The 14740-nt window shown below is 36.5% G+C and overlaps 1 protein-coding gene across 1 annotated transcript; it reads left to right on the top strand.

Moving 5' to 3' along the window:
* Positions 1 to 2544: 2544 nt before the first annotated feature.
* Positions 2545 to 3994, top strand: LOC129947446 (uncharacterized). Its single transcript, XM_056058000.1, has 2 exons — positions 2545 to 2675; positions 2731 to 3994. The coding sequence occupies exons 1-2, from the start codon at positions 2647 to 2649 to the stop codon at positions 3482 to 3484; spliced, it is 783 nt and encodes a 260-aa protein (XP_055913975.1). The 5' UTR covers positions 2545 to 2646; the 3' UTR covers positions 3485 to 3994.
* The last annotated feature ends 10746 nt before the right edge of the window (positions 3995 to 14740 follow it).

Here is a 14740-nt window from a genome sequence, read left to right as displayed (position 1 = left end):
TCTCCCCAAAAACAACCCACTGGCTATACACTTCGGTAATCAGGCCGATACTCATTTATGGAGCCGTCGTATGGTGGACCGCACTGGACAAGATTGTAAATCTAAATAAGCTCATTAAAGTCCAGCGGTCAGCAGGTATGTGCATCACAGGAGCACTTCGCACAACACCAACCGCAGCACTGGAAGTGCTTTTAAACCTAACACCACTTGACATCTTCTCTAAAAAGGTGGCTGCCAACTCATATGTAAGGCTTAGAGCAACCTCTTAATGGACCAGTAACAATACTGGACATACTACTATTCTAGACAATTTCAGATCTATCCCAGATCGCTTAGACTATACCACCCCAAAAATGGTATTTGGTAAAAGATTCCATGTGTCCATTCCTTCAAGATCCTCCTGGAAAGAAGAGGGACCCCTGGAAGACGATGCGGTACACTTCTATACTGACGGTTCAAAGAACGATCACGGAGTTGGAAGTGGTATCTTTTCAGAACAACTGAATCTCAGTCTATCCTATAGACTTCCCAATCAATGTAGTGTATTCCAGGCAGAAGTAATGGCTATTAAAGAAGCACTATCCTGGCTCAAAGAAAACGTTATATCTTGTAAGGATATACGAATCTTCTCAGATAGCCAAGCCGCTCTTAAATCTCTCGCGTCTGTCTCCACAAACTCTCGAACAGTCCACGATTGTCAATCATCTCTGAATGAGATGACGGAACAGTTTAACATTCACCTCATTTGGGTGCCGGGCCACAGAGACATTCTGGGAAATTGCAAAGCCGATGAGCTCGCCAAAAACGGGACACTTCTGCCTTATGTTAGACAAAAACATAACATAGGATGGTCACAAAGTACCACCTGCCTAGCAACCAAGCAAATATGGCCAAGTATTGACTTAAAACGGTCAAAAAGCTTGATATCACTGAGCAGACAAAGTATAAGCTCTACAATTGGAGTAATAACGGGACACTGCCTCATAGGAAGACATGCTCTGAGGCTAGGGGTCTACACAAATGACTTCTGTAGAAGCTGCATGGACGAGGAGGAAGAGGAAACAGTCCAACACCTTCTGTGTACATGTCCAGCACTCTCCATTAGAAGGAATTACTTTCTCAATCCCTTCTTCGATAACACCAGTGAACTGGCAACGATTGACACAAAACGTCTCTCTAACTTTATTAAAAGTACAAAATGGTTTGTTTAAATTCATTACTCTCCCATGACTAACCTCATTAGTGGTATCACAATGGACCCTTGAGGTCTACGTGTGTCAATGACATCTGGACATCTGACTCCAACCTAACCTAACCTAACATTGCAGAAATTCACTTCAAATTAAAATTAACTTAATTTATTATTTATAACTAAATCTTTGTCAATTTCAATTTTCACAGCATTACTTTTGAACTACTTATATGGTGCTAATATCACATCATTTTTTTTTTAATATCACATCAACTAAAAAGAGTTTTTAAATAATTAGACATTAAAGCTGTTATTTAAACATGAATATATTTTCAATATACATATACATATTAAGAAAAGAGGCAGTGGCCCACACTAATAACTTCCCATTTCGTTTAATTATTCTAAGAAATTTAAACATTAAAACAAATAATATGTTGAATATGATTAATTAGATTGATTTTAAAATCTATTTTTGTAAACGAGATCTTGGTCAAACACTAATTTTTACCAATTCTAGTAATATTTGCGTACTGTTTGTAAATTTTAATTTTGTATGGAAAAACTGTTGGATTTTTATAAAAAATTACTGAATGTCAAAAAAGACTTGTGAGTGTGGATAATGTGGAACGCAAATAAAGTTTGACACTTGGTATGAACTACAATTTTTTTCGCGAAGAATAAATTTGTTTTCTTAAATGTATTAATATATGATATCGAAAAGTAGAAGTATGCATCGTAAATCAAAAGTCGTTTTGTTAAGAATTTGGGTGGAAATAAGTCTTCAAACCTATATAAACTCCATTTTTTTAATGCATTCGTCGTTCGTTGGTCGCGCTCATGTGAATGCTGCTTTAAGAAGTCGATGAAAAGATGTAGGCTGAGCGTTCCTCCTCATGATAGTGCTATTCAAATATGTAGTAATTTGAATCTAAGAAATTATGGAAAATAAAAATTAAATTACACCACAAAGGCATTTAATATATTAATAAAAAATAATAAGAACAAACTTCGAATATCAAAAAATTTAAAAAAGACCCAAAAGTAGAAAATCACTAAACAAAAATTAGTTAAAAAATAGTTGCAAACACAGAAAAAACAAGATCTAAATCTGTTTTTAGAAAGGATGAAAAAAATAGTTACATACGTAATCAGATTAAAGGGATGAAAAATACAGTAAATTAACTCACAAGTTTTTCCTCAGGAAGTCATAAATCTATTCTGTGATGGTGACTGAGTGACATTCTTTATATACATTAGTTTTGTTAACAATCCATTTCATTAAACTTTTTTCCGAACCCTACTATAGTCCAAAGATCTCAAACAGCTGATTTCGATTTTTACTTGTCTCTGTCACTGTCAGTTTTTACTTTTTTTCAAAACCGTTTCATATTTTAGTTTCCACGGAAACTCAAACGCAAACAAACAACTTCCTGAAAAAATAATTTATAAAAATGGAAAGTAAAGATAATAGACACAAGGAGTAAGTAATCTAGTAACCTACATTTCATTGTCACATCTGGGTTCTGATCTTCTAGCAAGCGTTCTAGCATGAAACATCATAAGAAAAATTTCCATCGCAAAAACAATGGATCCTCTCAAGTTGAAATAATTCGAAGTCTTATCGATGTAGCAGACTCAAGTGATGACCGTATAAGTGGCCGGCCGATTTATTGGTCGTCAAAAGCTATTGATAGTGATATTGATAATGAACAAATGCACGCAGCGGATTTTGAGTTGCTTACTCAGATGCCAAACTCTGTTGGAGGACATTTTCAGTTTACCTCCGAAAAAAATTGGGAATCTGAGGACATGTTTTTAAACAAGACCCAAGCTAGTGAATATTTCACTTTGGACTTGAATCTCCTCAACGCTGGTCTTCAAACAATCCCATTTTATAAGCGATTGGATTTTCCTTCATCATGGTTTGGAAAATCTCGACTGAAAGCAATGAACAATGCAGCAGATATTGCTGAAAAACAATACCAAACTGTTCTTGATGATCTTAAAAGAGATTCCAAAGGGAAAATTAATAGCGTGACAGCAAGAAATTCAACCGTAAATAAACATAATTCAGGCCAACCAGAAACTGTTGAAAAGGCTGTCAATGACATAGATAAAGAGTTGGATGATCTTTTGAATCTTACCACAGATAAAGTCTCTATGGTTAATATTGATGTTCCGCCAATAAATGAGGTCCAAGATCCCGCAAATGGAAATAATAATGTAGCAGAAGGGCAAGAAAACCGAGAAGGAATTCAACAATGGCTAGATGATGTTCTTGATGAATGAAACATCAACCTGCTGGGTTTATTAAGTTATAAAATACTTACTTCTTTTAATTAAATCCAACACTGCTTCGTAGGCATGCTTTTAAAGTTAAGGGTTTAAGGGACTTGGACATGAATAAGGACAATGTCTCATTTGAGAATATTTTGTAATCACTTCTAAATTGTTTCGAATAAGGTGTAAGATTATTTGCTGGGCTTGGTGAAATAAATGATTGCAAAAAAAACCTCTTTTGTGATTAATTTGTGTGCTATAAATATGGATACAATCAAAGAGAATACTTTTATATTTTTGCTCACCATTTCTAGCGTGCAAATACCTTTTTTATTAATTTAAAGTTAAATAAAACACCTACTTAATATTAAAAAGCTGAGTAATTAATACAAAATCGAAAGTTACAAACTTCTTTGTTTGCAATTCATATAAACATGTTCTAGAATTTCTTTCGACCATTGGACGAATATTGAACCACAGTATGCGATCGGACATCATTAGAAACGACCTGATTGTTATATTTACTTTTGAAAGCCTTTGAAATTAAAAAAAAAAACATTGCTTTGAATTAGCTTTATTAACTTTTATATGGATGGATATTGATAAATAAAAACGAGATGACATCCTGCCAAAGAATCCTGCTTTGTGATTTTCCAGCATCCTCCAGAAGAGTATCGCGTTATTGTTTCTCTACACGCGTTTCCCTCAAAAATGTCCTAAATATGAATCCTGTGTTAAATTTGTCTATCATGTAAAGTTTTTAAATAACTGTTAAAATTTTAAACATTCACTTTGTACTTATAAAAATGCTTAAGATAACCGAAAATGCGGTTATTAAAGCTAAGTTAAATCTCAACATATCGCCGATCACGACCACGGTACCTCTATAAATTGATGATGATGTTGATGGACATGAATAAGGACAATGTCTCATTTGAGAATATTTTGTAATCACTTCTAAATTGTTTCGAATAAGGTGTAAGATTATTTGCTGGGCTTGTTGAAATAAATGATTGCAAAAAAAACCTCTTTTGTGATTAATTTGTGTGCTATAAATATGGATACAATCAAAGAGAATACTTTTATATTTTTGCTCACCATTTCTAGCGTGCAAATACCTTTTTTATTAATTTAAAGTTAAATAAAACACCTACTTAATATTAAAAAGCTGAGTAATTAATACAAAATCGAAAGTTACAAACTTCTTTGTTTGCAATTCATATAAACATGTTCTAGAATTTCTTTCGACCATTGGACGAATATTGAACCACAGTATGCGATCGGACATCATTAGAAACGACCTGATTGTTATATTTACTTTTGAAAGCCTTTGAAATTAAAAAAAAAAACATTGCTTTGAATTAGCTTTATTAACTTTTATATGGATGGATATTGATAAATAAAAACGAGATGACATCCTGCCAAAGAATCCTGCTTTGTGATTTTCCAGCATCCTCCAGAAGAGTATCGCGTTATTGTTTCTCTACACGCGTTTCCCTCAAAAATGTCCTAAATATGAATCCTGTGTTAAATTTGTCTATCATGTAAAGTTTTTAAATAACTGTTAAAATTTTAAACATTCACTTTGTACTTATAAAAATGCTTAAGATAACCGAAAATGCGGTTATTAAAGCGAAGTTAAATCTCAACATATCGCTTAACAATAAATTGTATGAGGATCCTGCAAGGTACACATTTTTATGCTCTTGAAAGAGTTTGAATCATTTTAGTATTTTACTTAGTTTTTGGAAATTCTTATTGGTAATTTGAGTCTTTATTTTAGTATTTATAAAGTTTTATTGAAAAAAAAAACTATTTAATGAATTTAGATTTTTTTATATGAAGTCCACACTCAAGGAGATAATACTGCCCTTATTATGTTGACACAGTGCGAGCACTACGGAAGGGAGAGAGGGGTTGAAAGGAGGTATCGGTGCACATTGATTTTAAATTTATGATATTGCAATGGCTGGGAAAAACAGCGTGTGGTAAGGCATTCTACATTCGCGTAGTACGGCTAAAGAGCGAATCTCTGTACTTGACAGTACGAGCGAAGTTGGGCTCGGGGGTATAATGATGGCATAATGATGAGCATTCCTAGAAGCGCGAGTATTACGGTTGAACTGTTTAAGGGGAGCAATGCAATGCAAGCATAAACCGTTAAAATAACGGTAAAAGAGGGTGAGACAAGAAACATTTCGACGATGTTCAAACGACGTACATTATCTTATGATGGTAATATCACCAATCAATCTGAATGCTCTACGTTCAATATTGTCCAAGAGGCTTAAGTAAGTTGCAGGAGAACCAGCCCAGATATGAGAGTTATGTTCAAGCTTTGGACGAATATAAAAATCGTTTTGGAAAACCCAAACATTTTGCGGCATTTTATGCGACATCGTGTATGTAATCGTTTCACAAAAGGTAGTTGGTGATACACATACCGAGAATATCGATATGTTCAGTTTTAAATTTAATGAGCTTATCATATTTTGTCGTTGCAGTTCCACATCAGAAGAAGAGGGATGTGAATCTGAAAACGAATATGAAAAGTTGCAGACAGGAGATCTTTAATAAAAATTGAGAAAGAGTGTTGGAGATAGAACAGAGCACTGGGCCACACCAGCATTTATTTTGTGGTTTTCAGACTTGAATCCATCCCATACAACTTGTATTTAAGGATTCAAGGTAATTACCAATCCAATGAAGATGCATGAAAACCGAACGCACGCATTTTCGAAAAGAGAGCCTGATGCCAAACCCTATCAAATGGTTTCAAAATATCAAGTGCAATAATCTTACTTTCTCTAAAGCGATGTAAAATTTTGCTTCACTGCTTGGTGAGATGATTATTGAGATCACCAGTGAACCTATTGCTACGAAAACCGTATTAAGAAGCTTTCGACCTTAGAGATATATCTTGAGGTGATAAATAATCAGACCTTGGAAATAAGGGACGTAAGTGCAATAGGTCGGTAATAATAAGGTGAGGAAGATTCGCCTTTGGGATAGGCTGGACAAATGCGGTTTTCCATCCGCTTCTGAACGAGACCTGAGGAGTGGGACAGATGAAAAAGCTTACGCTGTGGTTTTGCCATCGTAGAAGAATACCTCTTCAGAACAATAGCGGGGATAATATCCGGACCAGTGGATATATGTATGTATGTGAAGATTTTTAGTACCCGTGAATGATGGTTAGTGCTTCAAATTATTCCGGTTTTCCTCAGTTGGATTGGCTGAAAAACAACGGAAACTTAACGAGGTTACTTCAATAAATAAAAAGTAAGTCAAATTGCAGTGAAGGCGTCGTAACAATTATAGATTTATTTTCTAGTCTGTGTTTCCATATCAGATGCTTGCCATTAAAAACACAAAGTAAACAAGTCGCTAACTTACATTTAAGTTTTTATATTATATTTCAAAATAATATCAATGTTTTTAACGATAGATGCTACCCATTGTATTTGTGTGTACATCTCAATGGCCTTAGCTGTACATCTCAATGGCCTTAGCTGCCACAGATGCTGACGGTAGAGATGTCACCATCTCTACCAATAGTCAAACGCATTCAATGTAACAAACCCATGTAACCTCCTATTTTGCCTTGGTTCGGTTGGCTGGAAGTATTCCCTTTGACTAGCTCGGTCGTGGGATCTTGAACCTTATGGAGTTACAAAAAAAATTATCCAGCCTGCGTCAGGATGTTGATAGACGCGCGAGTAAATTTCCTCTACCCTCCTCTCGTCAGAGCAACCCCTTTTTCAGGCTTCTTCTTACCCTTCTATCATCCCAAGTCCTCTCCCTTGTTCCTCACCCTCATCCTAAATATTAAAAAATTAGTCCTGGCACATTGTGCTGTTCACTATCATAGGCTCAATAAATTTTCAACAATTGATTGATTATCAAGATTAAATTCAATTTAAATTAATCGATATAAATATGGGACCAGGGACCCTTAGATTGAGAGGTACGTGGTACGTCGCCTAGACGATCACGACCACGGTACCTCTATAAATTGATGGTGAAATGAGCAGTTTGAAATTCCTTGTTCGCTGGGGTATACTTTTAGGCGATTTGGATAATTTACAAATTCCTGAGCGCATGTGCCTCTTTGGTCGGAAAATTGGGATTTTTCTTCGAAATCCCTGGATTAAAGTAACTCAAATCACTTAATTGCACCAAATTATAGTTTAAGTGCATAAGATGATATATATACATATATTAACGGCTTTATGTCCTAAACGTCCTATACGTATATATATATGCATAGACATATGCAAATTTGTCACAAAAAAAAAAAACTGAATTTTAATAAAATAAAGGACAAAATACCTGGATTTATCCTGGAATTCCACAATTTCCTCGTTCTTCGTAAATGTATGATGAAATAATTAATTCACTCAGATATATAAAAAAAACTGAATGTTCAAATCAACTTAAAATGACTTTAAAATTTGAGATTTCTACCGGTCTTGCTGCAGGTATCAAATGCCCTTGTTGCAGGTTTCGAAGGTTTTTCTTGAAAAGAAAGACTTTCCTTTCGAACCTCTTCCTCAACCTATCCATTTAGTACATAGAAGATTCAGCAAACTCATTTGAACCGTTCAATCGTGAGATATCGGAATCGAATATTCGATTCTCATTCTCTCGCGCTAACGAAAATCTTTTTCTCCCGCTCTCAGACTATACTTTGCGAACGCTTCCCAAAAAAAATATCCCAAAAAGCTTGCAACTCGTATAACTCTAAATTTCCCATAATACTGAAACTCCCCTCCTGTCATTCTGACAGCGTATTCGTCGAGAACAATCAAAATAAACATAAATGTTGACATTATATCGTCGTCAACATTTAAATTCATTTTAAGTTTTAACTCTTTCGCGCATCTAAACAAAAAACTTAAAAAAGTGTACTTCAGTTACAGGGCTTTGCTTTTTTCTGATAAAAACGTTGTCAGAAATATGCAAACGAACCCACGTATGAACTTCGGGCAATTGGGTAATCGTGCGGGCGGTAGACCATAATACCCCACAAATTTTGGTGTTTAGTGCTAAGAGTGAATGCATGCTAAATGTTGCAGTGTTTTAAAGTTAATTTCAGTAAGGTTTGTTCGTCAGAGTTTAGTATTATTTCGAGTGTTCGTGTCATTTGTGTTACCTTATATACTAAAAGTTGTGTAAAAAAATAAGTTTTATTCAATTTTAATTGAAAACGGTAAACACAAAAACAAAAAGGGATGATTGGTGTGTGAAGGAGAAAGTATTATGAGCATCGAACTGCTCATTCAAATTGTTTGTAAACAAAACAACGGCACATCCTTTTGGCTTTTCTTAAATCTATCGGTATTCGGAAATCGAAAAAGAGGTCGTTAACCCAAACGTCAACACAACAAAACAAAAACATACAAAATTGCAAATTGCCGTCCGAATTTTACACTCGCATTAAGTGCCGTCGGGAAGGTGTTTTGTCTTAAATCGATTAATAGAAATAAAATTAATAAAAATGTGAATAAATAAATATAACGAGTCATTTTGTGGAAATAAATGGGTAGAAGTCGATTACCCTAGTGTCAAGTGTATCACATTTAAAATTTTCGGAGGTAATTCTCGTCGTCTTCATTGTTGTTTGTAATGGTCAATTTATCTCGAATTTTGTTAATAAATGAAAAGTGTTCTCATTTGTCCCATGGTGCGAATATCGTTATATTATGTGTCGGTTCGGGATATTGTTCGTCGAAAAAAAAATAATGAGCAACCGAATACAAGGATGTTGTCAACTACAATCCACGTGGGACGCGAACCCACTTATGCTAGACGGGCACTTGATTCAAAAATCGTCAGATAAGTACATTTATAATTTTTCAAAACAAAATTCGATGCTTTGTGAAATTTTATGTTTTTCTTTCCAGCTTTTATTGGCGTATGTCCTTGGCATGGAAAACGCCAAGAGGTTTACATGACCGTGATTCCAGTTCATACATACAATTTCCTACAACTCTTTTTATACGGGATTTAAGAAATTTAGGAAGCAATTTTGCGTTTATTCCCTGTACGAAATCGCTTTGAGCGAAGTTACGGTGGAACACTTCTTGTCCTTCCTGGTAAGTAACGTTTCTTGTACCTTTGTTATATATATCTCTGGACTTAACATATGCTCTGTCCAAATTCTCCGACAACTTCTGTCATGTCAAGGTTAATTTCAGTGCGCGGGGTGTGACCAACATTTCAGGATCGGGTAAAGCATTTATTTTTCTAAGCAGTGCATATGTTGACCCATGAGTAACCATTGACTGACCGAACATAGCGAAGTAGGGCTGGCATTTAGGGAATCGTGAATATCTGAACGCAACGCACAGGCTACACTGGACAGATGGATGTCCCAGTCGCTCTGTTGCACCGAAATCAAAATTCTTAGCTTGCTAAGTAGACTTCGGTTTACCCTCTCTGAAATGTTGCCCTGCGGAGCATGCACCGCTGTACGCACATGCTTAACCCCGTACTCGTCCAGAAATTCCTTGAAATCCTTGGACACAAACTGACGTCCGTTGTCGGAATGAATTTGTTCAGGGGTCCCAAAAGTGTGGAAAATTTCAGATTCAAGGTATTGAATCACTCGTTTTGAAGTGGCTTTCGGTAAAGCCTTAAAAAACATAAATTTGGTGAAATGATCCACCACGATAAATACGTAAACGTTACCGCTTTTGGAACGCGGGTAGGGACCTAAAAAATCTATGCATATCCGTTGCATTGGTCTTTCGGTTTTTGTTTGACTTACTATTGGTGGGCGAAGGGTTTCATTCGGAGCTTTTACCATCTTACAAACCTCGCAGTTCTTCACGTAAACTCTTACTTCTTTTGCCATTTTAGGCCAGTAATATTTTGCTGCTTTACGGGAATATGTTTTGTCAAAACCACTGTGACAACTAAGCTTACTGTTATGACTCAATTCAATGCATTTCAATGTTAGACTGTCAGGTAGCCAAAGGCGCCAAAGTGAGTCTTCTTCGTCTACATTCCCCTCTCTGAATCGAACTCTTCGGTAGATATATTTCCCAGAAACTATGATATCTGGTAGATTTGACTGGTTTCGGACAATGTTCTCTCTCAGGTGGGTGTATGAATCGGAATCGAAACCTTTTGAATCCAAATCGATTTCACCCCATGTGGACATCGAAGAGGCCTCCAAAATCCCACCGTTACCGACGTTGCCAATCGCTGCGATTTCGTCCATGTTTATCCGAGAAAGGCAATCGGGAACTACGTTAAGCGACCCCTTGCGATGCTGGATGGAGAAATTATAAACTTGGAGTTCTAAACTCCATTTGGCTAGTCTGCCTGACAACTCTTTCATTGACATGAGCCATTTGAGGCTCGAATGATCGGTTATAATCGTAAAGGGTAGCCCGTCAACGTATGCTCGAAATTTTCGGACGCTCAACACAGCTGCAAGGCATTCTTGCTCGGTTACGGTGTAATTTTTCTGGGACTTATTTAGTTTTTTGGACATGAAGGCAATGGGTTTTTCGTTACCGTCCTCATCCACTTGAAAGAGGACACCCCCTACTCCCTCAGACGACGCGTCACATTGAATCGTAAACGGTTTGAAGAAATTTGGTTCAGATAGTACAGGAGCCGATGATAGAGCCGTTTTGAGCTGCTCGAAAGCTTCCATTGCTTCCGGCGTTAGTTCAAATTTAGATTTCTTTCGAAGAAAATTGGTCAAAGGAGCAGCTAGATCGGCATAGTTCCTGATAAACCTTCTATACCACCCCGTTAGACCCAAGAATCTCCTTATTTGCCTAACCGTTGTTGAAACAGGGAAATTAACCATAGCCTCTATCTTATCCGGGTTGGTTTTCAAATTTCCTTGACCTACAATAAATCCAAGAAATTTAATTTCCTTCATACAGAATTTACTCTTCACTAGATTGATGGTCAGGTTAGCGTGACGAAGACAACTTGCCACTTCTTTAAGAATGCGCATATGCTCCTCAAAGGTAGAAGTACATATCAATAAGTCGTCTAAATACACAAACACATTATCACAGAGATGACTCGGAATTACTTTGTCCATTACTCGACAAAGAGTTTGACCCGCTTTACTTAGGCCAAATGGCATTACCTTGAATTGGTAGAGAGGTCTTCCAGGAACTGCAAAGGCAGTTTTCTCCCTCGAAGTCTCATGTAATGGAATTTGCCAGTAAGCGTCTTTCAAATCGATCCCCGTGATAAAATGCGTGTCCTTTATACGACTTAGCAAACCTTCGACGTGATGCAGCGGATACGCATCCTTTATAGTGACTTTGTTAACTTTTCGGAGATCGAGACAAAGCCGAACTTTTCCCGGTTTTCTGACGAGTACGACAGGACAGCTCCAAGGTGAGTAGCTGACTTCAATAACCCCTAATTCTAACATCCTGTCTAGCTCCTTATAAACTTCCTCTTGCCGCACAGGGGACAGAGGGTAGTGTCGCGATTTGATCGGGCTAGCGTTTCCCATGTCAACAATGTGGCATCCGAAGTCTGTTTTTCCTATCCCTAACACCACAAAATTAGGAAATTGCAATTTTACATTTTCCAATTGAAAGTTTTCTTCTGCTGTAAGTTTTATCAATTCGGCTTCGCTTTTGAAATTCTCTTCCTTATCATCCGCATTTAAATCTACAGCTAGCTCGCTGACTTGCGGCAACAAATTAAAACTACTCCAAAAATTCATCCCGAGATATAGTCTTTGTGTCAAGTTTGGAATTAGATAAAATGTCAGGGTTTTACTTAAACCGTTATATTTTGTATCTATTTGACAATGCCCTTCAATATTATGAGACTTACCGTCTGCTGTTCGTACAACATTATTGTATGGTAAGACTTTTACTCCGGTTTTTCGGACCAACTCCCAACAACCCTTTCCTAATGCCGAGATAGATGCCCCGCTGTCGAGGAGTCCAAAAACCGACTCGTCATTCAACAGAACCTCAGCGTATAAACGGCCATCTGTCTCAGATGATACAATGGTTTCGATTATTTCCTTTCGGCACTTTTTTCGCTTTTGAAAGCGATGACGACATTTTTGAATTTGCGAACTAATTGGCTTGTTGTTGGTTGCGAAAATTTTAGCCCTAACCTTTTCATAATTTAGTTTTCGCTCGTGAAGAGACTTTAGCTGATGTGATTCATATGGATGAAAATGATTCACATTGAAATTGGGTTTTTCATTTTTAAAATCTTAATCGGAATTGCATCTTCGTCAGTTTCATTTAGGTTACTTGTTCTATGTGGGGTGTCTAATTTTGCGAGTGGTTCGGAGGATTTCTTGAGGAACGAATCTCTCCACTCCTCGCTTCGTCCCTCGAAAAGTTTCCCGTTTGGTGTTTGCCACATTGAATTGCGTTAACACCTTTTGCTCCACATAGGACACAAAATAAATTTCTGGTGGTCGATGGACAAAAGTGATAGGCGTGGCCTTTTTGATCACAGTTCCAACAGATATAATTGGCTATGGAAACCGGCTTTCTTGACGAATACATGGCCGCGACTTCATGTATCTCCGATTCTTCGTCGATAGAATCGTTTTCTACCGCAATCTCATTTACGGATCGATGACCGACTGTGCGTTTATTTAAAAATCTTTCAGCATCGCGTGCCTTCTGCCGAAGCTGTTCAAGATTTTTGATTTCAGCTGACAGAAGAATCTCCCCTAATTTTTCTTTGGCGTTGCGTTTCTTTATGGCTTCTTTTATAGCTGAAAGATCCGCGTTAGGATTCTTTTTGATGAAACGCCAAAACCACTTATTAGGCCTACCTTCCAGCAAAATGTGGAAGTTGGCGGCAATCTGTTCATCACTATACGCTGATGACGATTGCATCCTGCTTATTTTCAGCAAAAATCAGAAATATTCTCGGAACCATCGTAAGTGATATTCCAACGTTTTAACTTACAAGGGCCTGAGGCAACAAAAGTCGTAGACCAGTTTGAGTTCCTTGGTTGAGGAAATTGGTTCATTGTCGATCTTTGCGATTCAAATGGGGAAGGGTTGCTTGCTTGTTGTGGCTGTATGCGCAAACCTTCAAGCCGTTGCGACACATCCTCCATGAACGCATTCATTTGTTGGAAAATTCGAGTTTGGTATCGAACCATAGTTCTTTCCATCCTAGAGAGAAGGTCCTCATTTGGATCAACATTATTTTCACCCTGATTTTCCAATCTCTCAACGTTTCCTTCTGGGCATTCCGGAAGCTGACCGGCATTATGGTCACGACACTGACCTGCCTCTTGATCGACCATGTTAGAGGTAGAATTGGAGATGATAGAGTTTAATTCTTCAGAGAAACTAAATGTCGCGTCTAAATTAAACCTATCAATGGTGGTATGAAACCTTCGGTAGAACTCTTCGAAATCAGCTTCGTTCTGAGGGTTAAAATTATGACCGTTGTCTTCTGCACTTAAAAGATTATGATCACTATTCATACTTAACCACGCTAGTCGTGTTCTACAATTAGGTCCTTGCTACTCTTATTCTTGGCAAAAAAAATATGTATATACTTTTCCAAAAAAAAAATGAAAATGTACCACACAAACTTTAAGGAAATATTAGAATCCAGGTAAATTCAAAGCAAAGGTGAGTGAGTCGTAAATATTCCAAAAGAATTTAAACTAAATTCAATTTCAAAATTCTTTAAAGATATTGTATTTAAATTCACACAAACGAAATAAAAATAAAAAATGTATAAAATACTTATGACCCAAAACAGGAAAATAAAAATAATTATAAAATGTGCTTTAAACAAAAGTGAAAGAATCAAAAATTCACAATTCCAAATACTAGGATCTTTCAAGGTAATATTTGAATGTGTTGATAAAAAAAATATATAAAAAAAACTTTTATCTTAATCCAGAAATTTCTCTTCCAGTACCACTTAATCGAAAAAAAAAATCCAATCGGACCCCGTGATGCAAATCAAAATCAAAATCAGAGGTGTTTAGTTCGACGATCAAAGATTTGACCTTTTTTTGACTTAGGCAAAACAAGTTTCAAAATTTTTGTTCAAGACCAAAATGTATGTAAATATAAAATGTAATGAAAAAAAATATATATATATTGAAATTTGAAAAATGTTATGATGAAAAAAAATCTAATTTGTTTTGTTTTCAGATGTTTTATTAGCTCAGGATGAGGATGAGTTTTCTGAAGAAGAATGGATGACAGTCGGAACGAAGAAGACGTTGTTCTGAGAGCCGACGAGCAAAAAAATAAAGCATACTACTGTTGG

The sequence above is a fragment of the Eupeodes corollae genome, chromosome 2 (genome assembly GCF_945859685.1).
Source record: "Eupeodes corollae chromosome 2, idEupCoro1.1, whole genome shotgun sequence".
NCBI classification, from domain to species: domain Eukaryota; kingdom Metazoa; phylum Arthropoda; class Insecta; order Diptera; family Syrphidae; genus Eupeodes; species Eupeodes corollae.
Note: the sequence above shows the minus strand (reverse complement) of the source record. Positions and strands in the feature narration are given on the sequence as shown.

Coding starts and splice junctions, on each gene's coding strand:
- LOC129947446 (XM_056058000.1), top strand. CDS start 2,647: ATGGAAAGTAAAGATAATAGACACAAGGA. Junction 2,676..2,730: donor AAAGATAATAGACACAAGGA/GTAAGTAATCTA, acceptor CTGATCTTCTAG/CAAGCGTTCTAGCATGAAAC.